The sequence below is a fragment of the Symphodus melops genome (genome assembly GCF_947650265.1).
Source record: "Symphodus melops genome assembly, chromosome: 22".
Classification (NCBI taxonomy): Eukaryota; Metazoa; Chordata; class Actinopteri; order Labriformes; family Labridae; genus Symphodus; species Symphodus melops.
The window spans coordinates 16887738-16913168 of NC_136712.1; the positions used below are offsets into that span (position 1 = coordinate 16887738).

Below are 25431 nucleotides of genomic sequence, written 5' to 3' on the forward strand. Positions count from 1 at the left end.
ATCCATATATTTAAAGAGTCTGGGATAAAATGGAGACTTCACTGGTAATTTACCAAAATACATGAATGTTTACTATTCTTAAATATCCTATTCAATTCAAGCAACCGAACTAAAATTACAAAATATTCGAAGACAGTTTTTATTGCCTCCACATCTAAAAAATAAGACATAAGACAACATTGAAATGTTGTGCTGTGTTTGTTTTCTGGAATATTGCCTACTACAAAAAACCCCCCCAAAAAACCATATATATATATATATATATATATATTATATTATGTTGGTGGTTGTGAAACATCTGGGGTTCAGTGGCAGCAGCACGGACTCATAGCACGGACTACATGTCCCATGCGCCCCTGTGGCCCCTCCCCCTGCATACCTCTGCTGTGTGCTCACGCTGCGCTGTGGGGATCTTGCACAGCACAAGTTGCCCCAACAGCAGCAGAAGCAGCGAGGCGCTCAGCACAACAAAAAAAAAAAGTTTTTCCACAGTAATGGGCAAGTTTGAGAAGAACGTTTTCCTTTTATATCTCACATCTGCGACCATCACAACATCACGGGGTTGGATTTAAGGACATATTCTGGGTTTTTAATTTTACATCGCAACCAGATTTGGGATTTTCTTGGAGATTTCTCACCCTTTTGGATTGGTTCATCCGAAGATCCGACTAAAGCGGGGAAGTTCTCTTGTGTGGTCAGAGAAAATGTGCTCCTCTACGCAGCCTCGCACTTTTGCAAGGTTTGCTGTGGTTTTTCTCCTCTTTCTGAGGCTCCTTGGTGGACGCGGGGCGAACGCACGGACGTGTCCCCCTCCCTGCGCGTGTTCTGGGGAGCTGGTGGACTGCAGTCGGCTCAAAAGGGGCCAAATTCCAAACCCGATCCCGGAATGGACAGTTCAACTGTGAGTCCAAGTAGAAACAATAAACCATAATGTGTCTTTGAGTTGAAGTTATTTATGCCGTTTTCACTTATCGGTTAATTAATTTGGATAGTTTTTCAACCCCCTGCACTTTGACTAACTCCTTGGTTTGGTTCTCTGTTTTCCTCCAACACCATGGGACGACCCACATTCCTGCCGTAGTGAAAACGGAATGTGTTGTAAACCACATTGAACAGCATTTGCCTGGATGTTTACTTCAGATCATGTTTCGCTTCATCTGAAATTACAGAACTTTACCATAACGCTACCAGAATATTGGAAATCTTTCACACGTCACGCTATAATCAATAACAATAATAAGTAGATTTTTTTTTGTTACATTAATCCCTGCAGCATCATGCCAGCTCTTTGAGACCAGCGGGGAAGCAAAGACTTTCAATGTGTTTTTTACACATGAATGTGTGAGGCTACCATTGTCAGTCAGCCAAAGCCTCTGAATTTAAAGTGTAAATGTAATGAATAAATCCTCCCATTGCCTGCAGGTAGTGCTTTCAAACCAGGCTTTCACTGCAGGGTTTGAGACGCTGTAGTATTAGTGCATGTAGCTGCTGGCACTTTGAGAAGTAATAGCACTACAGTTAATTTAATTGCAACCTGAAGAGATCCACAATGTTTATTATGGTTTGACAGTGTGGTTACATCCACATTTTCTTTGTAGACACTGGTGTTGGTTGTGTTGATGTTCCACTGTTGTTTCAGTCTTCAGATTTCAGCTTCACAGACCCTGAGGCCTTCGAAGCCATAAACGCATAAATCAGATGCAGTGTGTGTGTGTGTGTGTGTGTGTGTGTGTGTGTGTGTGTGTGTGTGTGTGTGTGTGTGTGTGTGTGTGTGTGTGTGTGTGTGTGTGTGTGTGTGTGTGTGTGTGTGTGTGTGTGTGTGTGTAGCCTTGGACTGTTTCCTAAAGTAATATCTCCATTACTCTCCTGTTTGTCTACTGGCTCCATAAGTTGAGACGAGGCTGAGCTCGAATACCAAAGTCAACCCTAACTTTAGTGGCATGTTCTTCGGTGTGTTCTTCTACTTTACAGATAATTATTCTGACTCGATTTTTTTATTACCCAGCGTTGAGCTCCAACACTTGATTTTTATTGTCCTGTGTCAGGCTGCAGGGCTGGATTTGCTGCCTGTTGGAGGCTGAGTACCCTGCTGTTGAATTCAGTTTTTCTCCTTCTTAAATGTGCTGCTTTGGAAACTTGACGTTGCCAGAGAAAACAGACCCAGCCTGAGCCTCATAACCAAGGCCGGCCTCCCAACGAATATGAAAAAAAAAAAAAAAAAAAAAAAGAGTTCCACATGGGGGGAAAAATTCTTTTCACTCTGGCATGCTAATTTACGAGTGGCTCTCCAGCACATCTTAAACCCCTTAAACCGCCCGACCCTTTGTTTTCCAGCACCCCATTATTTCTGCTGAATTAGCAAACTCCAGAGCCAGCGATGGTACTGATTAAGGAGGAGCGTGTAGGATTAGTTCGGAACAAACTTGCAGCAAGGAAAGGGGAAAGTAAGATGGAGAAGAAGAAGAAGAGCGTAAAGAAGGCATACGCCATGAATATCAGAAGAGCTTGTTGGGAGGGGGGGGGGGGGTTTCTAAACTTTTCTAAACTTTTTACTTTAAAGTTTAGAAACAAAACACAACTGTAGAGTCAACTTGTAATTTTCTGCATCACAGCTGCGACTTAGTTTGAATGGCACATTAACACAAGTTTCTCTCAGTCCCTGGAACATTTCTATAGTATCTGAGTTAAAGAACAATGATTAAGTTAGACAAATAACCAGAAAGAAACATGTAAGAGAGGCAGTATACAGCAGTACCAGAGGTTTTGTTAAAAAAAAAATTGTTAACACTCATTCAGTCTAAAATAGCTTTGGTAGCTAACATTTAATAGTTTCAATTTGGCTCAGCTTGGTGAATAAGATAAGTAGATATCTCTGGAGTTTGTGGTATAGCTAATGCTACGTTTCAAGAAGTTTGCTTTTTAGCATGCCTGATTTAAACTAGCTAGGAAGTGTAATCAATTACTGTAGAAGACCTATACAGTTTTAAATGATTACGTTAGTATCATTGCTAATTCTTGTTAGCTGCCTGTATAGCTGTTTAGACAAGCGTTTCTATCATATGTTAAAGAGGTGTATATACTTTGCCATGTACCACTATTAGCTTGGTTCATAACACAAGAAATAAGCATCAAGAGCAGGTAGACATTTCTGGAGTTTGCTGCATAGCAAATGTTTAATTTCAAGAAGTTATCTACTTACCTAAAATGCCTGATATGAACTAGATATGAATGTCTGTGAATTAAGATTCTTAAGCCCCGTTTCCATCAAGCGGTTCAATTCGGGTGGCTTTGGTGGAAACGGGGTAGTAGTACTTTGTTTTAGAGTCCAATATTATCTACTTAAATGGAAGAGCATATAAACCCCTTCAATAAGTTATATACACCGATTTTGGGAATTTGATTGATTCAGCACTTGTATTTTTATATGGCTACTAAGAATAGAGAAAACTTAATTGGTTTCCTATTACTTATTTTTAAAATGTTATTTATTCCTGTGGGGCAATTCAAAGTCACAGAGAAGCACCAAGCGGTACACCTGCATACACATTCATACGCCTCTGACGCAGCAGGGAGAGCAATTCTCTTACCCAAGGACACAATCAGACATGTTGCGTGCAGGAGCTGGGGATCGAACCCTCAACCTTCTGGTACGACGACTATACCAACTTAGCCACAGCCGCCCCAAATGGTAGTTTTAAGTAGCTACTTTGGCTAATAGCTAAAAGCGTGTAGGCTAGAGTTTATCATACTGGCTAGCATGTAGCATTTTAAACGTCTGTGGTTTAAATCCACATGCATGTTACTGCCTGTCAAATTTGAACTTAGTTGAAGTCTGCTGCTTGGGCTCATTGTCATAATCTAACATGTTACTGACAGCTCTTGTAAAGTGAAGAGTGGCTCATTTATCCACCTTTCACTCTTTGATAAGAAAGCCAGTCTGTACATTTCCAGCAGAGCAGCAGACACAGGCTGCAGCCTGTACGCAGCGCTGTGTTATCTTGCTCCGCTCAGATCCTGCTTTGTGAGGGAAGTGGAAGTGTCAGAGCTACTTAGGTTTTATCTAGGGAGTATGATAGGACACCTTTCCCATATGGCCCCTAGCGCTGGAACCACCACAACAACAACAACAACGCACAGGAAACAAAAGGAGGAGGACGGGGCGGGGGGTTAGATGTAGCGAGGCCACTAAAACTCTGGTTGAGTGGTTTCATGAAACTTTCCACCAAAGAACAAAAAAAAAAAAAAAAATCAGGCCCCAGAAAATTCAGCAGGGGTGTTTTAGACGTATGGAAGGCGTCCCTCTCGCTTTTCCCGGCATTGTGAATACATTACCAGTTGATCGTTTCTTCCCCTCCTCCCAGAGCTCCTTGATGGATTCCAGATGAGGGAGGTAAGGAGGAGGAGGGTTAGAGGGTGAGGGGGTGCAAAAAAAAAAAAGTGTCTGGCACCACAGCGTTGATCGTGCGCAGCAGCGTCAATAACTCCACCACTTTATGGTGCATGAGGCTCTTGTTGCCAGACTCCTTGAGCTGGTTTTCAGGCTCCTTTTCAAAACAGGCAACAAAAACAAGAATCTTACTCTGGAGCGAGCTGCAGCCAGGCCCGCTTCCAAAACCAGATTCAGGCGCAGATCCAAGGAAGCTTCAGACCAAATTAAGACGTATAACAGTGCTAATAATAATCTGCTACTTAAAGACGAATAAGAAGAAGCAATGAACAATGTGCACGTCCTTCTTTGGCACTGATTAAGAAGTCACCAAAAAAGAAAAGTTTGGAAACAAACTTTGACCAAATTTGGATTGAAGGTGTGAACGTTGGAAAGTAAAAATAGGAATGTACCAATACGAGTCCAGAGTCGACACCAGAAGAAGAAAAAAAAAGGTCTGGACTTAAAGCAATAAAAACTTTCACCAGGTTTTGGCTCCTCCGTCACTTTTTATCCGCCTATTTTGTGTCTACTTCTCAGCAGAGGCACTTGATGTAAAATTAGACGTGTTGGCAGATTTTTTTTTGTTGTCATAAAAAAAGGGAAGAAAAATGCCACAAGTTCCTCGAGCTAACTTGCCCTTTTTGGGGCTGTGTTTGACAGTTTTCAGTTGTGTTAAGATGCCACTCACTAAGCTGGTGGATAGCTCCTGTTATGACAGGGTGTCAGCAATCATTCAGATTGTTGGGTATTCGTCTCGTCATTATGGTTCATTTTATAACTGTACGTTTTCACCATTTTAAGCTTGAACTAAAGTGATTTTCCTTTGATCCCTCTCCTCCGTTCACAGCGTTTAGACACAATAACACCGACAATTTGTATCTAATTATGTTTGACACTCAAATGGAAGACTGCCGCAGCTGAGAAACACTCTTTCTTTTCTTCACAGGGACCTGAGCCATAACAAACTGCAGGTGCTTGATAGCTCTTTGTTTTCCAACCTACAGCATCTCAGTGAAGTGTAAGTTTGAATTTGTTTTCTCCAAACTTTTCATTTTGTTTCTGCACGTAACAAATTGTTCATTTAATTCTGTTGTTTTTTTTCTCTCTCTTGCTGTGCACAGAAAACTGAACAACAATGAACTGGATGCAGTTCCTGATTTGGGCCCCTACGCTTCAAACATCACAACGCTCATTCTGTAAGTCAAACTTCTCTGAAATTCTATGATTTCATCTCTGGACCGTGGCCTGGTTTGAAGTGTTTTCCTGTGCCAGGGTTGTCGTTGCTGGTTTAAGTAGGGAACAAAGTGGTCCCCCCCCCCCTTTCCTTCCCTCTGGAGAGCAGCCCCATTTGGTTGAGCTGGTTCCCAGACGGGGCAGTCGGAGACATGGCAGCCAGCCCCAGACGGGTCACGTGGTCCCAAGACAAATGCCATCAACAGAAATGGAAATGTTTTGTCTGGTGGTCTATAGCTGCTTTTTGGTGTATTTTTAACACGGGTGCAGCAACGTGCCGCTGGAAAGAAAGAGAAAAATGATCGAGTACAAATGAGAGAAATGAGAGTTTTTTGTTGAATCTTCAGTAGATGGATTACTGTGTGGCCCTTTGATGGGGCTTTGAAACAAATGGCACTTTGTCAGCAAACGTTGCAGCGTCTCAGAGCACTTTTGCCTCAAAGAAAAGTGTGCAGCATAACATTGTCTTAAGATGCATGGCTCGTACTGTGTTAATAAGTTCCCTTCAGATTTGAACTTGAGATTTTCTCTCGTTCAGACTTTAAGCAGGAGGTTCTTTTGGGATATTGTTGTGCAATACTCGCTCTCAGAAGACAACCAGATATTAGTGCGTTAAACCTCAACACTTTATTTGCTTTCAGTGGCATGTCTCTCCTAAACCAACCAACGTGAAGTTATAGTGGAAACATGTTTCCCTCTCCCAGCTTGATGAGGCGTATTCCTCATCAAGCCCTGACAAGACACTCTGCAGCAGCCGCAGGGCGTGCAGGCGTCCGCCATGGACAATTTGTTTGCACATTTAGCACAGAACTGTTGCCCTTAGCGATGCGTTTCAGCAGAGGTAGAAGGGTGGGGTGGCTGTAACACCATGTCAGATGGTGTTGCATTACACTGCAGTATTTCGACTGCATTTGGTGACTATGATGTGGATTTAAATATGGATTTGATACTCTGGCCCAAGAGGAAAAACATGATTTATTTTTTGATTTGTACCAATAGAAGGGAACACCTGACGTGAATGGATGCATTGTGTCTTTTGTGGTTAGTTCGAGGTCACAGGACAATCAGCCACAATTGCTGTTTTCTGTCCAGACACCCTGAAGAGACCCAGAGTTTAAGTCCTGCACTGATTCACTTAAAGAATTTCAGATTGTCTCCAAACCATAACCATGACCTTCTTTATTGAATTTGAGGATTTTGTTTAGTTTGCTTAACTCAGAATTGTTTCATGTAAACTCTGCCTAGACAATATCCAGAAAACACCACTGCATATTTTATCACTATAAAACTCTGATACAGAAGAACATGCACAAACACTTTCACGATTTCTATGAAAAATACAATTACGTTTTAAAGAGACGACTACAGTAAAACTTTATTTAAACATACACAATCCACGAAGATCAGACACCGACCCCCCCCCCCCCTTAACGAAACACTTGACTAAAGTGTTAATAAATAGAAGTATAATGAGTATATGTGAGGAGCCCTGAGTTTTTTGTCGTAGCTAATGCTAACTGATTAGCTTCTTCATACTTTTATATCATATAAACAACTCGCTTTGGGGTCAGCGGGTTGTCATCCGTGCTACTTTAACACACTCGAGATCAAGACTATTCTAACATCTGAAAAGACACAAGACAGACGCATATTTGTAAAGACATTTTAGAACCATGCATGGCCTGAAACTTTAAACTTTATTTCCATGTAGAATAAAATGTAGTTAAACAGAAACATTGCTTTTTAGCCACTTTGGTTTTAAACCAACAAGTTAGCCTTTAAAAAGTCCCGAGTTAAACCTTCAAGATTACAAACTATACATCTATATGACTGTAATCACCTGGGGAAGTCAGCTGTATAACTGATTGGAGTTACTCACAGAGACATTCACTCCTGCTCTCAGACTCACACAGTCTGTCTTGGCTGACGCCCTCCTTCTTCAGCTAAGGTGATGCTGTGTGATTTTTTTTCTCTCTCCAAGAATTTCTCTTCCTTCTTCAGTTTCTGCGTGCTGGAAGGGTAGTAAAGAAAAAAAAAAGACCTCTGGGTATCGAATACCACTTATTCAAACAGCCAGTCAGACATAGCGGCAGCTCTCGTCGACTTCTTTGACCTCGCTGCTCCGAGTAAAAACAAACGGCAATAACTCTGCAGCTGGTAGTAATTGAGCGGTGATCATCTTAATTAATTGAACAATTTCCCTGGAATTTATGGAGGGGGTTAGCCCCAACGCCGCTAAACCCCTGCGCCTGTGTTCTAGGGGGGGTTCAACAAATGACCCGGAGATTCTAGGTCTGATTAGTTGTATTAGGAAGTGAACCTGTTGATTTGTCCATGGAAATGGGAACCTTGTTAAAAATCAGAATAACTAACCAAAACTGTTGCTATAATTGAAATAATGTGTGAATTATTTTAAACGTATATGAGAAGTCAGGATACACAAAATGTCATATAATTTAGAAAATAAGGTGCTGAAAATCCTCACTTTCTACAAATAAATTTCTGGCACTGATTTAAACTGACAAAAGCCAAATCCAAAGGTTTAATCTGAGCCGTTTCAAGTTCATGACAGGTTTATAATTTCTATGGATGTCTTTGTAGTATTGCAGGCTGAACAGTCAAATGCTGATGCATCAATCATTTTACAGCTGCCCGGCCTCCATATGTGAAGGTCCCTCAGTCCACATGTGAATACAATCCCTGGTTCTCTGAGCTCTGACTGGGCGCAGACGTGTTAAGATGATCAGCCATGTGAGTGAGATATGTGCACTGTTTAATAATGGCGTCTCCAAGGCTAACGCAGCCCTGGTTTTCATTACAGGCGCCACTGAAGAGAGAGGGAGTCATCAGATGGCTTTTCAAAACTCTGTTCTTTTTCCAATAGGAAATACCACACACACACACACACACACACACACACACACACACACACACACACAACCGTCTCAAACTGTTGAAGTGAAACTGCCCGAGAAAAGAGATACTTTACATTTAAAGAGCTTCCATTATTAAAAGCATTAGTGGAAAAGGTTACGCTAACAACAACAAAAAAAATTATAAGACATCTTAGAATTTTTCATAAGAGCATAACGTGCAACAACAGTGTGTAAATGTGGTCAGTTAGATGGTTGTGGAGGGTGAAAATATTGTGGAGTTTAGCCAAGAATGCAAATGGTTTTACTTGCATTTCAAACACTTGACTTTCTAGAAGTATTGTTGTTTTCTGCAGGGCGGGAAGGCAGCGTTAATTAAAGGAAGGAACTTTAAGGAACTTTACACCGACTTTAAAGCTCCTGTGTGGAGCTTGCACTATGGCGCCCCCTGTGGCCAAAGCCGTCTTTGCCGATTCGGTCATGTTTAAGTAGTGTTTATTAACAATCATACTGCAAACGGCCCGGCTAGAGTCGCAGCAACATGTCCGATGTATCATTTAAAGACACTTAACCCCGAATTCTGCGGCGCCATGTGAACGTGTATGAATGGGATGAGTTACTCCTGATGGGTGTGGATGGGTATTTGTGAGATGCGGTGTAAAAGAAAAGTACTTTACAAGCTCAATTACGTTTACCATTTACTTTTTAATAGTTAGTCATTACACACGTTTGCTTGTGCTCTGACAAAGGCTGTTACAGTAGCGTCTGACACCTACCCCCCGGCAGCGGGTTCAGGCATAAAAAGAACTACAAACAATCAATCAGTCTTGTTGCAAACGGCCTCATTTGCTTTTGTAGGTTATAAAGAACCATCAATGTAAATTTCAGCCTATTTCATAACCACTTAAAATCTCATCAGAGGCTTTGCAAGTAGTAAACATGCATGTGGTCGCCATACCACCAGCACTACAGCACTGACTTAAAGTATCTGCGTCTTGCCTCAGTTAAATAATGAGTACATATTTTATCATTGCCCAAGATACCTCGGGCTGTTATTGACACACGCTCGGCCTTCCGTTGACTTCTACTAACAGCAGCAAAGCCTTAAACGTACACTATGTGAAATCCATCGCTTGGCGGCTCTCAGTCAAAACAGTAACAGAAGATGACGTCGAGGATCTGGGATTTTTCAATTTAAGTTAAATATTTTAATGTAAACCATTAGCATTCAATTCTACATATTACACCTTTAAAAGCACAGATGTAATGGAGACATGATCAAGTTACCTGAGAGCAAAGTGGATAAAGAAACTCAAAGTGTAAAGAGTCCAATGCTCTGCTTGTTTTCGTAGAGTGGCTCAGAGGAAAAGTAGTGTTAGCTTTATGTTGTCCCAACGTTTGTGATTGTCTCTCCACTAAGACAATTATGTGGAGTTTCAGTTTAAAGGTGCATTTCAACAGAAATGATTTTATAGTGAAATAACTATGACCAATCTGATATGGTTTAAAGGATAATGAAATATTTAGTTGGCCTGATTTCAGACTCCAGGGTCGACTTTCTTATCCTCAACCAGCCTCTCTATCTGGCTCGACTTTCCCCGGACAGAAACTGGAAAGACTGGTTCTTTCTCACCAGGCGACCTTCCTTCTCTCAGCGACCAGTCAAGGAAAACATGAAAACTGAGATACAGGTGGTGTGCAGCCCTTTTGTTTGGGACTTGGGGGCTGTGGTGCATGGAAAGCCGACTGCAAATCTGCAGACAAAAGAGCTGCCTGTGCAGTTTTTATTTCAGAGGATAACCTGTATACACACAGCAGACCGAAAACGTTCTTTAGGTTTTGATGTTTTCTTCCAACCAGTTCAATCAAATCAACGTTACTTCTGGAGCCCAATATCAAAAATAACAACTTTGCCTCAAGGGGCTTAACACTTGTGTTTATCAGTGGAGCCTGATTTAAGATCATTTCAACACCCAAAAAACTAGCTTGCCAAAAGGACACACAAAACTCCTCCTAAAAATATAGCAATTTTTAGCCATCAGTGGTTTGATTTTAAAAATTGCAGCAGTTTCAGTCCTTCATAAAATGTGTTTTTTTTTTAGTTATTTGGACATGCTTACCAGCTTTCCCCCTGAGCCTTGTGTCTTTCCATGCCACTGAACCAATGTTGACTCAAGCGCTAAGCTGAACATGCTCTGGCGGGGTTTTTTCTCCAGCATTGCCCCAAAGTCCTGCCAAGCTCTCAGGCTGCCATCCGTCTCAGATATGCGTTTACTCGGGGGAGTCTTCCCTTCTGTGCATGAGAATTTGGAGATTTCCAAAAGGTCTTGATCTTTCCCCAATGGAGTTACTCGTTGCCATAGAAACGTGTGCTCTGACTGCAGTCAACACAAGTGGAAAACGGGTCCGAGTTAGTCACAGCCGTGTGGTTTGTTTACCAGGTGAGACATCTGAGTTGTGGTGCCGTGATGCCATTCCGCCCGAAGGACCAAAGACTTCAATCTGAGATACAGATTAGATTAACCGGGGGGGGGGGGGTGAAGAGTTGAAACCAGATACCTTCAGATACGTTCGGATGTTTTTCTTTTTAAATATTGGTTTCAGGCGAGATGATCTCCGACTTGAATTGTGCCTTGGTGAAAAGTTCATTTGGAGATGGAAGTTCTCTTTTACGCTGATGATTTGACTTTTACCGTCGGGAAGCAAATCTGAAATCATCTTTCACTTTCAAACAACATGACCATTCCTTTAAATTTCAATTCATCTGCAGACTATTTTCTCAAGTGTTGTAATAACTCGTGGTCAGTACAGTCTTCAAACACTCTTAGCGTGAAGTAGTGTTGTAGTCAAGACCAAGACCAAGACATAACTGAAACTCAGAGAGCTCCGGGACCAAGACAAGACTGAGACATTTAGGGATCCAGACTGAGACCTTGTGTTGGGAGTCGTAACACCGGGAAGGTGAACTGGGCAAGAACTGAATAACAAGAACGGAATAAAAGTCCAATTTTAAGGGAATTGAATTTATTTGATGCTTTAGGAAGCGGCATCTAATGACAATGAAAAATAGCCTATCAGTGGTGGTCTTGAGCAGTCTGGACTTCAAATCTGAGACGAGACCGAGTGAAAAAGATTTTGATTTGGAGAGGGGGAAAAAGGTGGCCTCGAGACCAAGACCGGTTTGGAGTTCTACAACACTCGTGATCAGAGTGTCTTAGCACCCTCTTATTGCACGAGTGACACAGAACAGAGTATCAATGAGTCGATCATTTATTGTTTGTTTGTTTTTTTTCCCCAGAAAAATGTCTGGAAAAAAAAGCACATTGTCAAAGATGTCACTCAGCTGAAGCAGCCGGCTCTGTGGCTCCGCTGACGGACAGATTCGTACAATAATATTTTAAAGACACCGTATCCCAAATGAAACTTTCCTCAGGTGCTTTTATTATCGACGTGTTGGAAAGTGAAGGAGAAAATCTAACAGCTCTCTGGTCAGAAAGGTGTAGCTGGAGGGGGGGGGGGGGGGGGGGGGGGTGTGCAAGGGGGGCTTCAGCCATCCCAATGAATACTGAAAACGAGGCCTGTAGTCTGGTGCATTGGAGGGAATTCCTGCCACCCCCCCTTCACTCTCTCTCTACAGCCGAGTCCCGTACACAAAGAGGGCACTGTACAGCCTCTGTTTATAACCAAGCAGTCCCTGCACTGCAATTTAGGAGGCGTGCAGCTCAGGAAATTGCTGTCCTCTGCCGAGGCATGCTTTCACTGAGGGAATGGTATTCATCAGCCAAGTAATTGGCAGGTTACTTTTTTTAAATACCTTGTTGGTAATTACCTTATAAACAAAATAACACATCAATAAACGGAAAGGTTGTTGGGAGTCGGCGCGGGGTGCAGCGACATCGATCCAACTGAGCAGTTTGTGAGCAGCGTTGGGACGTGCATGCAACATCAGCAAAAAAAAAAAAGGCATGTCACGTATTTGCGTTGGGTGGGAAGTTTTTGAAGTTTCTTTTTTTTCTTTTTTTTCACACCAACGATTAATTGGGGACTCGACAGTTTGTGTGTCTGGAAACGTAAAACCGATGCGTGCCACTCGTCAAACACACAGTGTTTTTGTCACTTATTGGAGCGATGGCGTCTGTGTTTTCAGAGCAAACAACAGGATCAGCAGGATCTCAGAGGAGCAGCTCAGGCCGTTCCTCGGCCTGGAAACGCTCGACCTCAGCAACAACAACGTCGTGGATATAAAGGCCAGCTCCTTCCCCGCTCTGCCCCTCAAGAACCTGTAAGTGTCTGTGTGCTCACTCTCATCATGCCTTCTCTCTGTATATCATGAGCTCAGCTTCTTGGGGGTGTCTCGTCTCCACATATTAAGCCGACGTTGTTTCAATCTTTCTTCCATCAGCTTCCTGAACAATAATCGCATTTCCTCCATGGAGACGGGCTGCTTCACCAACCTGTCCAGCAGTCTGCAGGTTCTCCGGCTCAACCGCAACCGCCTCTCCAGCATCCCGGCCAAGATCTTCCAGCTGCCTCACCTCCAGCACCTGTAAGCTTTATTTTCTCCTTTTTATTCCCGAAATATCACAATCACACCTTTTTTGAATTTTTGGATGCAACTTCTAAACGTCTAAAACATCTGGACTCGTTTGAATCCCTCTCCCTCCCTCTCAGACCTCAGCTCATTCAAAGCAGGACATTTATAAAAGTTAATGATCTTAGTATTACAGAAAATAACTGACTGGATGTCTCTCTGTCCCTCTCTCTCTTGCCGTTGCTCGGCTTCCATGATTGGCAGAAAGCTTACCAATAAATCTGCATGCCAGTGTCCAACTTTACAGATGTAGTTTGCTGACAGGGCAGTGACGTTTAAGGGGGGAAAGTCCATGTGCCAGGGTTATGTCACCCGCCATCAACGAGCTGCCCAGAATGACTCTGAGTTTTTCTGACATCTGTTTCATGAACCTGAACTCAGTGCGGCTCTGCGGGGAGAATGACTTTCCATCGAGTGGATGCAGAAAATCCCTCTTATGTTCAAGTGGAAGCGTGCAGAGGGCCTCATGCTCTTTGCTTGTGTTTCAGGGAGCTGAGCAGGAACCGCGTCCGCAGGGTGGAGGGTCTGACGTTCCACGGCCTGCACGCTCTCCGCTCCCTGAAGATGCAGAGGAACGGACTCAGCCGCCTGATGGACGGAGCCTTCTGGGGCCTCAGCAACATGGAAGTCCTGTAAGAAGAGTTGCAAGAGGGGGGCATGAAGATTTTTTTTTTTGTTCATTTTGGGTACAAAAGTCTGACTCTCTCTGTGTGTGTGTTTCGGCATGCAGGCAGCTGGATTACAACAACCTGACGGAGGTGAGTAAAGGCTGGCTGTACGGCCTGCTGACTCTGCAGCAGCTCCACCTCGGCCACAACGCCATCAGCAGGATCCGACCTGATGCCTGGGAGTTCTGCCAGAAACTCAGCGAGCTGTGAGTTCCCTCTCTCTCCCCCTCTTCGCCCTCTCTCTCTCCCTCGCTCTCTCTTTTTTTTTTTGTTCAGCCTCCTCCCTCTTGTTATTCCCTCCTCACTTTCCATTCACACTCTGAACTCCCAACACGTCTCTGTGTCGCCCTCTCATCCTCTCTGGCACTCCCACCTGCCCTTCCTCACACTCCAGTTCCTCCCGTCGCCAATCTCCCGACACACACACACTCCCAACGACGAACACACACACACACACACACACACACACACAAAGCAGCGTCTCTTATCCTCTGCCAGTCAGTGTCTACATTAAAGCGTTGCCAGCGTATTACACACCCCTTTGCCTCTTCTCTGTTCTGTTTTCTCTGGAGCCAAGTCATGTCCCACGTTTTTTATCTTTGAAATTCCATTATTAATTGCAGTTTCTTGTGAAATACGACTTTATACCCACAAGCCTAAGACTTTCCCACCCATCAACGGGCATTCCTGCAGGCAGATTGGATTCCTTTGTTGTGGCTGTTGTTTACAGCAGCGGTCAGTTGAAGTGATTTCCAGTGTCTGGAGCGTTTTTTTTTTCTCACAGAAAGGTTGTTGTTCTTTTCCCTCCCGGCTCCTCTCTCTCTCTCTTATCATGTGAACCTGAGAGTAAACAAGCCGCCTGTCGGCTGGAAGCGTGCCAAGCTATCTGATTTATTTCTAATCTGAGTTTACTTAAAAGCAGGCCTCTCAGAATAATTGGCTTCTTCGACATCCATAACCTTTTTTCAAAGTTGAAGCTGTAGAGTATATATGTTTTAAAAGATTTATTTTGGGGCTTTTTGTGCCTTTATTGAAAAGACAGGACAGTGGACAGAGATGGAAATCAGAGGGAGAGAGAGCAGGGATCGACATGCTGGGAAAAGGAGCCACAGGCTGGAGTTGAACCCGGGCCGTCCGGAGGTTTTTTCGACCTGCAGTTTGAGGAAGTGAAGCTGTATTTTTAACACATAGGGTTTTCACTCGTGCAGAAAGCCTCCTCTGAAGGGTGTTTCCAGGAGGATTTGTATGTGTGAACGTAAACAGACGCACCTTTTACTTAAGACTTCAACCGGAGTTTTTCCTGCCGGACCCCGAATATTTTTTCCACTGCATTTTTAGAGTGAGATAATGTGACATGCAGCAGGATTTTTTACGGAGAATTCACCTGGAGAAAGTGTGAGGGGAAGTGGCGTGACTGGAGTCACTGTGTATAAAGTGTTTGCACGCGACCGTGCACGTAATTAAACGGTTGCATTATGTCGTTTGTTCTCCAGTATGTTTTTCTCATTCTCATCATAGCTTCATCTGCTACTTCAGTATTGTTTTTTTAACATCACATCTTACCTCAAGACCCCCACCCCCCCACACACACAGATGAATAATGTGTACTTTTTGGACTTCGTCGGCTGTGTTCTTATGACTGTGTTGTGTCGTCCTACAGAAACCTCGTCTCCAACCATCTGTCCAGACTGGAGGAATCCAGCTTCGTCGGCCTCAGCCTGCTGGATGAGCTCCACATCGGAAACAACCGCGTGAGCTTTATCGCAGACGGAGCTTTCCGGGGCCTCTCCAACCTGCACATGCTGTGAGTTGAACGCAAATTTTTCTACTTTATTGTCTCTTTCATTTTCACTTCAAACGTCATGGAGATGCAACCAAAGATCCCAGCTCCTGTCACTCACTCTGGGACTCTTTTACTGCTCGTACCTACAATGGAAGCTAGTGCTACTTCACGCTAGCACAAGCTAACCGTCCAACAGAAAGCCAGCTACGCCCCCGCGGGTTACAGCTAGCTTAACTTTCCCCCTTTATCTGCTTCTTTGTTACATCCGCGTCCGTCGTATTGTATCCACCCCTCAGTAACGACTGAGTAGCACAACTTTAGTTACTATTTATTTGAGTAAAAAGTAACTGACTCTATCTTTAAATACTGAAAATAATGAGTAACTCATGGCTAATTTGCGCCATGCGTGGATTGCCATCACTGTAGGGTCGTCAGAGAGCGAACGGAGAATTCAGGAAGTTACGTGATGTCAATTTTACTCAACATTTTTTCTAACAGATTGAAAAAAACAAGATGACTTCTTGAGCTTTTGTTCCAAGCGGACACAATCCTCTTCCAACCCAAGCCTCATTCTTACTCTTCAGACATAACAGTGGCTTTGGTATTCTCGTCTTTTTATTGTGTCAAACTTTCACTTTTGGCTAAACAGTCATTTGAGTGATTTAGCTTTTCAACCCGCTACAGCGTTTGAGGTAAATACACAAGTCCCTTTTTAAAGACGTAGTTCTTCATGTGCTGCTCTCATTTCCCCACCCCCTTGTTAAATCCACCTCCAACATCAATCTTCTGCCTGAGTGGAAATATCCTGCCTGATTTGTTTCAGGGATGTGAAATAGATTACTGCGTTGAGGCCTCTCCACACATAAAAAAAAAAACCCTCCAAAAGGCACAACTCCGACCTCAACCCCCCTTTCAAACACACACACACACACACAACCCACCCATCCCCCCTTTTCCCACTGAGGCTTCATAACATCCCCCCTGGTTTGACTTTTCTTTTTTTTTTTAACTGGAACCAAATGTGAGCTGTGCTGCTGAGGTCACCGTAGGGCAGGTGTGCAGCTAGGTGGACATGTTTTTGCTTCAGGACTCTAAATCCCAACCACCCCCTCCTACACACACACATGCACACACACCCTTCCTCAATCTCAATCAGCCATAACCCGGCATGGCGAGGATGAAAATAACTATTTGAAAGCATTAGAGCAGCAGAGGGATCAAAGGAGGCCGTTTCTCCGGGACGTTCTCGGCTTTTAGTGACGACTGTACTCTAATGCTGTGTGTTCAGTTGTTTGGGGTATTTTTCTCTCTGTTGATAGCAGCTGCGATTTGTCCCTGATGTGCCAAGATCACACAGGAATGTGTCCAATTGAGAAAAGAGATGGCAGAGAGAAGATTTTAGGAGTTCTGTTGTGTTGGCAGATGGATGAGAGGCCGTACTGGAGGTAGTTGTATCGTGAGGAGCTCCTCACTGTGGAGTTAATAAAACACCAGATTGAATTATTTTGGACCCCGATGAGCAAGTTTTCTTCAGAAGGATTAATGTTATTCACAATCATTGGCACGGCGTGGCTTAAGACCCGCCTCAGCTCCAGCTCTCAGCCTATCAGGTGGGTTTAGACTGAGACCGTATGTCCAGCATGGAGACCGGCTTCCTCATCGTCTCCCACGGTAACCAATGGGTGACGTCACTCAGGCTCCGTCCATTGTTATTTACTGTCTATGTTGTCTAACCCGGACGTGTACAGTTTAGCAATATTAAGCCACCAAGCGTTCCAGTTTGATTCAGTACGTTAATCCCGTATCCGATCTTGCCTGTGCTTCCACTGACGAACCCTTACATCATAGCAGTGTGACGTAGTGTAGGCAGCCAATAAATTCAACGAAGAAGAAAAAACGGCAACAATAGACTTCCAGCAGAGGTCTTCACCTCCGTGGTCGTGCGTGTGGCGGATTAGTCACAAAAAGAAACAGGCTTGAAAGGACAACATATCTCAACATGGTGCAGTTTTGTGTTCGTACCTGATTACTGCTGTCGCACTGAAAGAGATTCACTCGACCAATCAAGGGACTGCAGTATGTCTAGCTCCGCCCTCAAAGGTCGGATCAGATCAGCTGTAACACCTTGAAATCAGCTGGTGTATATTTGTCAGATCAGCTCTGTGTGAGGTCATTTGATTGGACCAAATGTGACTCTAAATGAGACTGTGTTAAATATCACAGCGTATACGTGTGATGAGGGTTAAAGGGTTTGTTGTGATGTTGGCGGCATGCAGAGTATAGCTATCCCCCCAAAAGGCAGCACACATGTTAAATCACAGCACTCTCTTGTAAAACTTATTTTTTCTGTACAGCAGAGAGCCGTTACAGACTTTTTAAAAAGTGCCGCAAAAGCCACGAGGGAACTTCCTGTTTGGCACAAAACCACTGTGAATACAATTTTTAAAGGTCTCAAACATTTCCCCCCATCACAAGAAATGTAAAGCCGCATTCAGTTTTATTAAAACAGCGAGTGCAGTTGTTTTCTGGGTGTGTTTCTTTTTTTTCTTTTTTTTAACAATGCGGTTTGTCTTTGTTTCTTCGGGAAGGGACCTCCAAAACAATGAAATCTCCTGGACCATTGAAGACATGAACGGACCCTTCTCTGCTCTGGACAAGCTGAAAAAACTGTGAGTTCACAAATGGATCAATGCGACAAGTTTCTCTTCTGTTCTTCAATGACAGTATGAAGAAAATTCAGCTAAACGGGAATAAAAGGGAGGTTGGGAAATAATCCGATTTTTTAAAAAAATGATTATTATTTCTTTGTCTAGATTTCTGCAGGGGAACCAGATCCGCTCAGTGACCAAGAAGTCTTTCTCTGGCTTGGACGCATTACAACACCTGTGAGTTAACCTTCTGTTTCTCTGAGGCTGAATCACACTGAGACACAGAGGCTGTTTGTCAGAGCCAAACTGTCTTCTCCCAATCCTTCTCTTTGATGTGGGACCAAGAAAAGAACTCTCCTTTGGTATCTTTATATGTGTGCCAGACTTTATCGATCAGCAAGGCAGGCGAAGAGAGAACGGTGTGTGTGTGTGTGTGTGTGTGTGTGTGTGTGTGTGTGTGTGTGTGTGTGTGTGTGTGTGTGTGTGTGTGTGTGTGTGTGTGTGTGTGTGTGTGTGTGTGTGTGTGTGTGTGTGTGTGTGTGTGTGTGTGTGTGTGTGTGTGTGTGTGTGTGTGTGTGTGTGTGTGTGTGTGTGTGTGTGTGTGTGTGTGTGTGTGTGTGTGTGTGTGTGTGTGTGCGACAGCTGCATTTGATTCTGATTAGAGTTTTTTCCCAGCCGTTGCCAGCGAGCTCAAAGCAGCCCAGAGCTGGGCCTCTCTTGATTAACACAGAAAAACTGCTGCCCAAAGTTTTTATTGTTCTGGAGCCCAGACCCCCTTTTTTTTTTTTTTTCCTCTCCCTGATTGAAGTTTCTGAACCCCTCACTCTGCACTCGGCTGATGTTGGCAGGAAAAAAAGGCAGCTTTCTTTATGTATATATCTTTTTTTAAAGTCCCGATTTCTTTTCTCTTTTCTCCACAGAGACTTGAGTAACAACGCTATCATGTCCATCCAAGCCAACGCCTTCTCTCAGATGAAGAACCTGTTGGAGCTGTAAGTATACAATACAATAAAAATAATAAGAACAAAATAATAAAAAAAATACTTCACCTTAAAGTACACGCATACAGTCATCCACAAAACAACGAAAACGTTCATTCAGGTATATTGCAGAGTATTTACCTGAGGTAGTGTATAAAGTGTCTTGCCAGATAGCAGATATTAAATCAATACAGAAGTAGATGTTGCACATGCCAGGTAGCAGGTAAAATATATATATTGCACACGGTTATATTGCACCGTATGATCTTGCTGAAGCTTTTGGCATGGATTGACCCGTAGGAGGGTCAATCCATGCCACCTTCCAGGTGGAAGTCTGCTGGTGGGCCTACGAGCCACATCTGGCCCCTCAAAGCTTCCACTTAAAGCTAAAAGTGAGAATGTATGCGAGGGAGTGTTTTGATTTTTATTGCAACATAATGGATCTTATCGTTGACGAGTTGTTTCACGTCGGAGCCAGGCCTGATCACGACTCCTTTCCCCAGTTTTTTTGATTCCGATTTTTGAATGAAACGTCTCTGTAATCTTCTCCTTTGGCAGACGTCTCAACACCTCCAGCCTGTTGTGCGACTGCCAGCTCAAGTGGCTTCCCCTCTGGGTGGCAGAGCAAACCTTCCAGCCCTGCGTCAACGCCAGCTGTGCCCACCCGCAGATGCTGAAGGGCAGGAGCCTGTTCGCCGTCAGCCAGGAGGAGTTTGTGTGTGGTGAGTGATGCATTCATTCGCTGCAACACCTTGACACAAACATACTGTCATGCCTTAAAAAACAGCCGTTTATCCATGGTAGGTTTTTCCATTTACAAACTGACCCAGATTTTGTCCTTCCTGATTCCTGGGCACGCTAATGAGTCTTGGAAAGGAACAGTTATGGAAATGTACAAAGTCTCAACTTTCCTGGTCGACATCAGGGGGGTAAAAACTGAGAGATATTTCAGTTCAATTTCCCCCCTCTCAGAGCCTCTCGTGTCCACAAAAGCCCCAGAACTTACCAAATATTTTGAAACTAATTCAAGAAAAACTGAGAAATTTGAGGCTGGCTGTCTTAACATTTTCTCTTTTCTTTTCTGCCAAGATGACTTCCCAAAGCCTCAGATCACCGTGCAGCCAGAGACGCAGTCGGCCCTCAAAGGCACCAATGTCACGTTTGTGTGCTCAGCAGCCAGCTCCAGTGATTCACCAATGACCTTCGCTTGGAAGAAAGACAACGAGGTTTTAGATGATGCGGAGATCCACAACCAGGCCCACTTGCGGGTGCAGGGCGGCGCAGGAGGCGAGACTGAGGTGACGGAGTATACAACCACCTTGCAGCTACGTAATGTGGAGTTCTCCAGTGAGGGAAAGTACCAGTGCGTCATCTCAAACCACTTTGGATCATCCTATTCCACCAAGGCCAGGCTTACAGTCAACAGTGAGTTCGGGAAGAGAAAAGAAAATTTTGGGATATTTTCTTATCTTTAGAATCAGTAAAAGTCTTAAATCTGACGGTCTGTGTCCTCTTTTTTAGTGCTACCTTCCTTCACCAAGATGCCGATGGACCTGAGCATCAGGGCTGGTGCGACAGCCAGGCTGGAGTGTGCCGCCGTCGGTCACCCTTCCCCCCAGATCGCCTGGCAGAAAGATGGAGGCACGGACTTCCCCGCCGCCCGAGAACGCCGCATGCACGTCATGCCTGAGGATGATGTGTTTTTCATTGTGGACGTCAAGACTGAAGACATCGGGGTTTATAGCTGCACAGCTCAGAACACAGCTGGAGCCATTTCTGCAAACGCCACACTGACTGTTCTTGGTAAGAAACGGCACTGTTAGAACCGAACGCCACAGAGGAATCCTTTTTGGCTTCGTATTTGTAAACGCTAACATCGTCTTCTGCTTTGGCCGCTTTTTACAGAAACGCCTTCCTTCTTGCGGCCCCTCATGGATCGCACTGTGGCGAAGGGAGAAACTGCGGTTCTCCAGTGCATAGCCGGCGGCAGCCCTCCCCCAAGGCTGAACTGGACCAAAGACGACAGCCCGCTGGTCGTGACCGAGCGCCACTTCTTCGCGGCAGCCAACCAGCTCCTCATCATTGTGGATGCTGCCGAGGCCGACGCCGGGAAGTACACTTGCGAGATGTCCAACGCGCTGGGCACCGAGCGGGGGAACGTACGCCTGGCAGTGATACCAAATCCGAACTGCGACTCTGGTGTTCAGGGCGGCGTGGGAGTCGGCATCATTGGCGGGGCCGGATCGGATGACGACGGTTGGACCACGGTGGGAATCGTCATCATCGCGGTTGTTTGCTGCGTGGTGGGCACGTCGCTCGTTTGGGTGGTGATCATCTACCACACCAGGCGGCGCAATGAGGACTGCAGCGTCACAAACACAGGTTGGTTCAAGATGGCCACCAAAGACTTTCACAAAGTACATTGATTTCTTCTTAACACATTGAAAGGTCGTAAAACTGATCTTGACGTCCTCGTGCTTCAGATGAGACCAACCTGCCTGCCGACATTCCAAGCTACCTGTCCTCCCAGGGCACTCTGGCAGATCGACAAGACGGCTACATCCCATCAGAGAGCGGCAGCAGTCATCAGTATATGGCCTCCTCCATTAGCGGCTTTTACCTTCAACCTAAAGACATGAATGGTAATACACTTCCCCTTTCTTCTTTGTCTTCGATTTGAATTGTTTCGCTGGGTTTCTTACTGAACACCGTCTTCACCCACACAGGTCTTTGTCAGATGGATACAGGAAGTGAAGACGACATGGAGGCGGCCATTGATCCTCTGCTGTGCCATTATCAAGGTCCCATCGGCTCACTGTTTTGCCGAGACTACTGCACTGACCCTTCGGAAGTCTTCACAGGTTGGTCACATGAAAGATGTTCATCAGCAGAACATTCATTGGTCCAGACGACGAGGTCCAAGTGTTTCTGAAGTACACTCACCGTTCTTTGTCGCTTTCTAAAGGAAATGATCATGTATGTGTTCTTACACTCAGGGTGTTCCATCGACCAAACGCCTGGCAGCATCGACCCTTACAGCCTGACAAGCTCTAAAAGGGGAGACTACCTCCCGTCCGAGCATTTCGATCTGTGCTCCCCGACTGTCCTGATGCAGCTTCCGAACGCCGGTCTCCATCATGGCGCCCTCCACCAGCAGAGCGACCGCCGTCCATCCTCAGAGGAGAGAGAACCCAGTGATTTAGGAAGAAATGTTGAGTGCCCTCCTTCCTACAACACCTTCATGAGTAGGTTTTGCCTGTTTTCTGAACTTTTCAAACTTTTTTTTTTTCTCACTACAATGATCTGCTGCTAATGATCTGCGTTTTTCTCCATTAGGAACTTTTGGAAAATCTCCCTGGAGGCCTCATAACGACGCATACACAGGCTACGGCCCGCCGTCAGTCACGCACAATGGAATGACTCTGCACGAGAATCCGTACGCCGCTGCGGACACCGATTCAGACCTGGAGGAGAACGGTCAAACCAAGGACTCTTCGTCAGAGCAGAGCAACAGTGTTTATGAACAGCCGTTTGACAGCAGAAGGACTGAGCGCCAAACGAGCACTTAGCCGAGCGACTCTTGTTTTTCAGAGAAAAAGGACGACCAAAAAAATTGAACAACTCTACCTCACTGAATGGACACTTTTGCAATAATGGACTCCTCAAATGTGCAAATGAGTGAATGTAACAAGAAATGTTCCCAGGGGAAAGTCAAACAGAGCAAATTAGCAGCAGTTTCTCTTGCAGCTACAGTCGAATGATATAGATGATTATATACATTTTTATATAAAGTTATTCTATTTTGTAAATTGTATATAAAGAGATTCCATTATTTTTGCTTACCTTTTGTCTACGAGTATTTTGCGGCCTTGCCTAAGCATTATTCCTGCTTTGAATGAAGCACTGTTTTGCACATATGTTAACAATAAAAAAACACCTTTTTGTGTGCTGCTACATTCATTTAAGTGCTTCAAGTCTTTAATAATAGGGATTTCTATATCATGCGGGAGATTTATTTTGGATCTGGGCGACTTGGCTCAACTACACGCAGGTCATTAAGGTCAGAACCACAAACCGCCAAGGACACCTCGGCTCTGTCATCAGTCAGGCCCCCCCACTGAGAGAGACTGAGATGTTTAAGGATGTGGAAGAAAGAGGATGTTTAACTATTTGGTGTCACAGTTTTCTTCCCTCCAATGTTAAGAAGTAAATACAAATATTTGTGGATCGACTTTCAGAGGAAGCATGTGGTGGTGACAGGATCTTTCGTTGTTGTTCTGCAAACGTACGTCTGTCCAAAACGAATGAGTCCAAGTCAGCAGCCAAATCCTTTGGTGGGAGGCCTCAGCAAACGTGCCTATTGCTGCTTACAGCCATTTGAAGGGGTAATACTTGCACGCCTGTTAGGCCTCGAATGTGTGTGTGAAGTTCAGATACAGAATGGTACGGTGAAGTAGTTCCTCCACTGGTCTGCCCCCGGTGTCAGTGACAGAAGCGTGATGAGATGTGTAACGACCAGAGGTGTGTGTGTGTGTGTGTGTGTGTGTGTGTGTGCCTGTGTACGCATGTATGTGGAGCTCCTGCTGTGTGCTCACTGTGCATGCCCTTTTGCGCTCGATGTCACGTAACACTGTAATGCCATTATGAACTCAAAAACTGGGACGCCGATATTACGCCAGCATCATCCTCCATCATTAATATCCTAATCAACAACAAAACAATCCTAAATAATGTCATTATCATTTTCCATCTTTCCCTTTCTAACCTTTGTCAGAAATGATAATCATTTTTATGTAGCACCTTTAAAAAGTTTACTAAGGGATTTAACCAATTAAGCAAAGGCAGGAACTCAGGATTAAAAAATATTAAGCATTAAAAGGGCCAGACAGTGATTAGTCTTTACAAAATGTTAAAGAAGAATCAAAGGAATAAATGTACACGGAGAACAACAACATAAAAGGTATGTCATTGTCAAGTAAAAGCAACACAACCAAATGAGTGAATAGAAGAGTAAAAGTAGTTCAGCTGCACTTTGAATAATGATCATGAGCAGATTATAAAACGATTAAAAGAAGAAGAGATGGAGATGTTGGCGTAGTTCATTACGAAACAATTCTTAAAAATGATCTCAAGGCCTTTAAATCAGCGAGCATAAACAGGAAGGAGCTGCACGTTTTCTTTCGAGATCTACTGCTTCAGACCAAAGAAGATCATTTGTATCGCTCAGTTCATAACAGGTGTCATCTCGAGACACTTTACAACTGAGCACATCAAGTTCCTGTCATCCACACGTCCTGCCCGCTGAGCTGGAGGTCTGAGCATGAATATCCAAATACACATAATGCAACTAGTCTTTGGTCGTTAAATACGCTAAGTAGCTGGTAGGACACCTTTATATGACAAAGCACTTTATTGCTATTGGTGGTCAAGTTGTATCTCACATGTCACCAGGTTGTTGTAAACATTGTCTTATATATCATGTATGTTAAGATTGCCTGATTGAGGTACGTTCATCTGCAGCTGATGTTTTTCATACGGGTACTGCTGTCATGGCGACCACAGCGAGGCGGCTGATGGATCAATCTTAAACCCGACTCAACCGCCGGTCTGTGCTGTTCATCAAATGAACTTTCTATACATTTTCATACGAAGCAACCACTTCCTCGAAACATTTATTCAAAGTCGTTCTGTATGTGTGCAGTGCTCGAGCTACTTATCTAAGTCCTTAGCCCTGGATCCAAGGAAAACCCTCACTGCTTCCACTATCTCCACAATTTCTTCTCATCTTTCACCACGCTGTTATTAATAACCCCATTAATAATGATGCCTATAATTAAATACTGCTTAAAATAATCACGTCTTTATTTCAACCCCACAGATGGCTGTCAGAGCAGCATGGCACAATATAAAGCTGAGCCTTAACTAGACTCTGTCTTTGCTGGATGACTCATCCCTTCTGTCTCCCTCCCACCCTCATCCCCTCCCCAGCCCTTTCCTCGCCTGGCGGTTTGTTGTTTTAGGCCTCTCCTCTCCAACATGAGGGAAAAAGGTGTGCTTGTGCACCGCGCTAGCTGTTGAAACTTGCACTTGGAAAGCGTCTTGCGGCGCCTTGCTCGCCACAGAGGAGTTGTGTTAAACAAAATGGCAGATTCATGATGGTGGTGCAAGGAGTCTTTCGTATGGGGGGGAAGGGGGTGAGCTCTCGGCTCCCATTCAAGAGCAGTTG

General features: G+C 44.3%; 1 protein-coding gene across 2 annotated transcripts; it reads left to right on the forward strand.

Moving 5' to 3' along the window:
- The first annotated feature begins 390 nt into the window (after nt 1-390).
- Nucleotides 391-23165, forward strand: lrig3 (leucine-rich repeats and immunoglobulin-like domains 3). Of its 2 annotated transcripts, none has more exons than XM_079335746.1 (20): nt 391-657; nt 689-901; nt 5376-5447; nt 5551-5625; nt 12683-12817; nt 12938-13081; nt 13615-13758; nt 13857-14000; nt 15455-15598; nt 18166-18246; nt 18391-18462; nt 19146-19217; nt 19764-19927; nt 20295-20630; nt 20727-21008; nt 21111-21587; nt 21689-21847; nt 21932-22066; nt 22202-22450; nt 22542-23165. In XM_079335746.1, exons 2-20 carry the CDS (start codon nt 705-707, stop codon nt 22772-22774), a joined length of 3315 nt encoding a protein of 1104 aa, XP_079191872.1. In that variant the 5' UTR covers nt 391-657; nt 689-704; the 3' UTR covers nt 22775-23165. The 2 variants fall into 2 exon arrangements, with proteins under 2 accessions (XP_079191872.1, XP_079191871.1); XM_079335745.1 differs by having other exon boundaries at nt 392-650; nt 683-901.
- Nucleotides 23166-25431: the final 2266 nt, after the last annotated feature.

What these genes read in the sequence shown, in the direction of transcription:
- lrig3 (XM_079335746.1), top strand. Translation starts at nt 705, where the DNA reads ATGTGCTCCTCTACGCAGCCTCGCACTTTTGCAAGGTTTGCTGTGGTT. An exon ending in CTACAGCATCTCAGTGAAGT is followed by an intron (nt 5,448 to 5,550) that starts GTAAGTTTGAAT and finishes TGCTGTGCACAG; the next exon opens with AAAACTGAACAACAATGAAC. An exon ending in TTGGACGCATTACAACACCT is followed by an intron (nt 18,463 to 19,145) that starts GTGAGTTAACCT and finishes TTTTCTCCACAG; the next exon opens with AGACTTGAGTAACAACGCTA.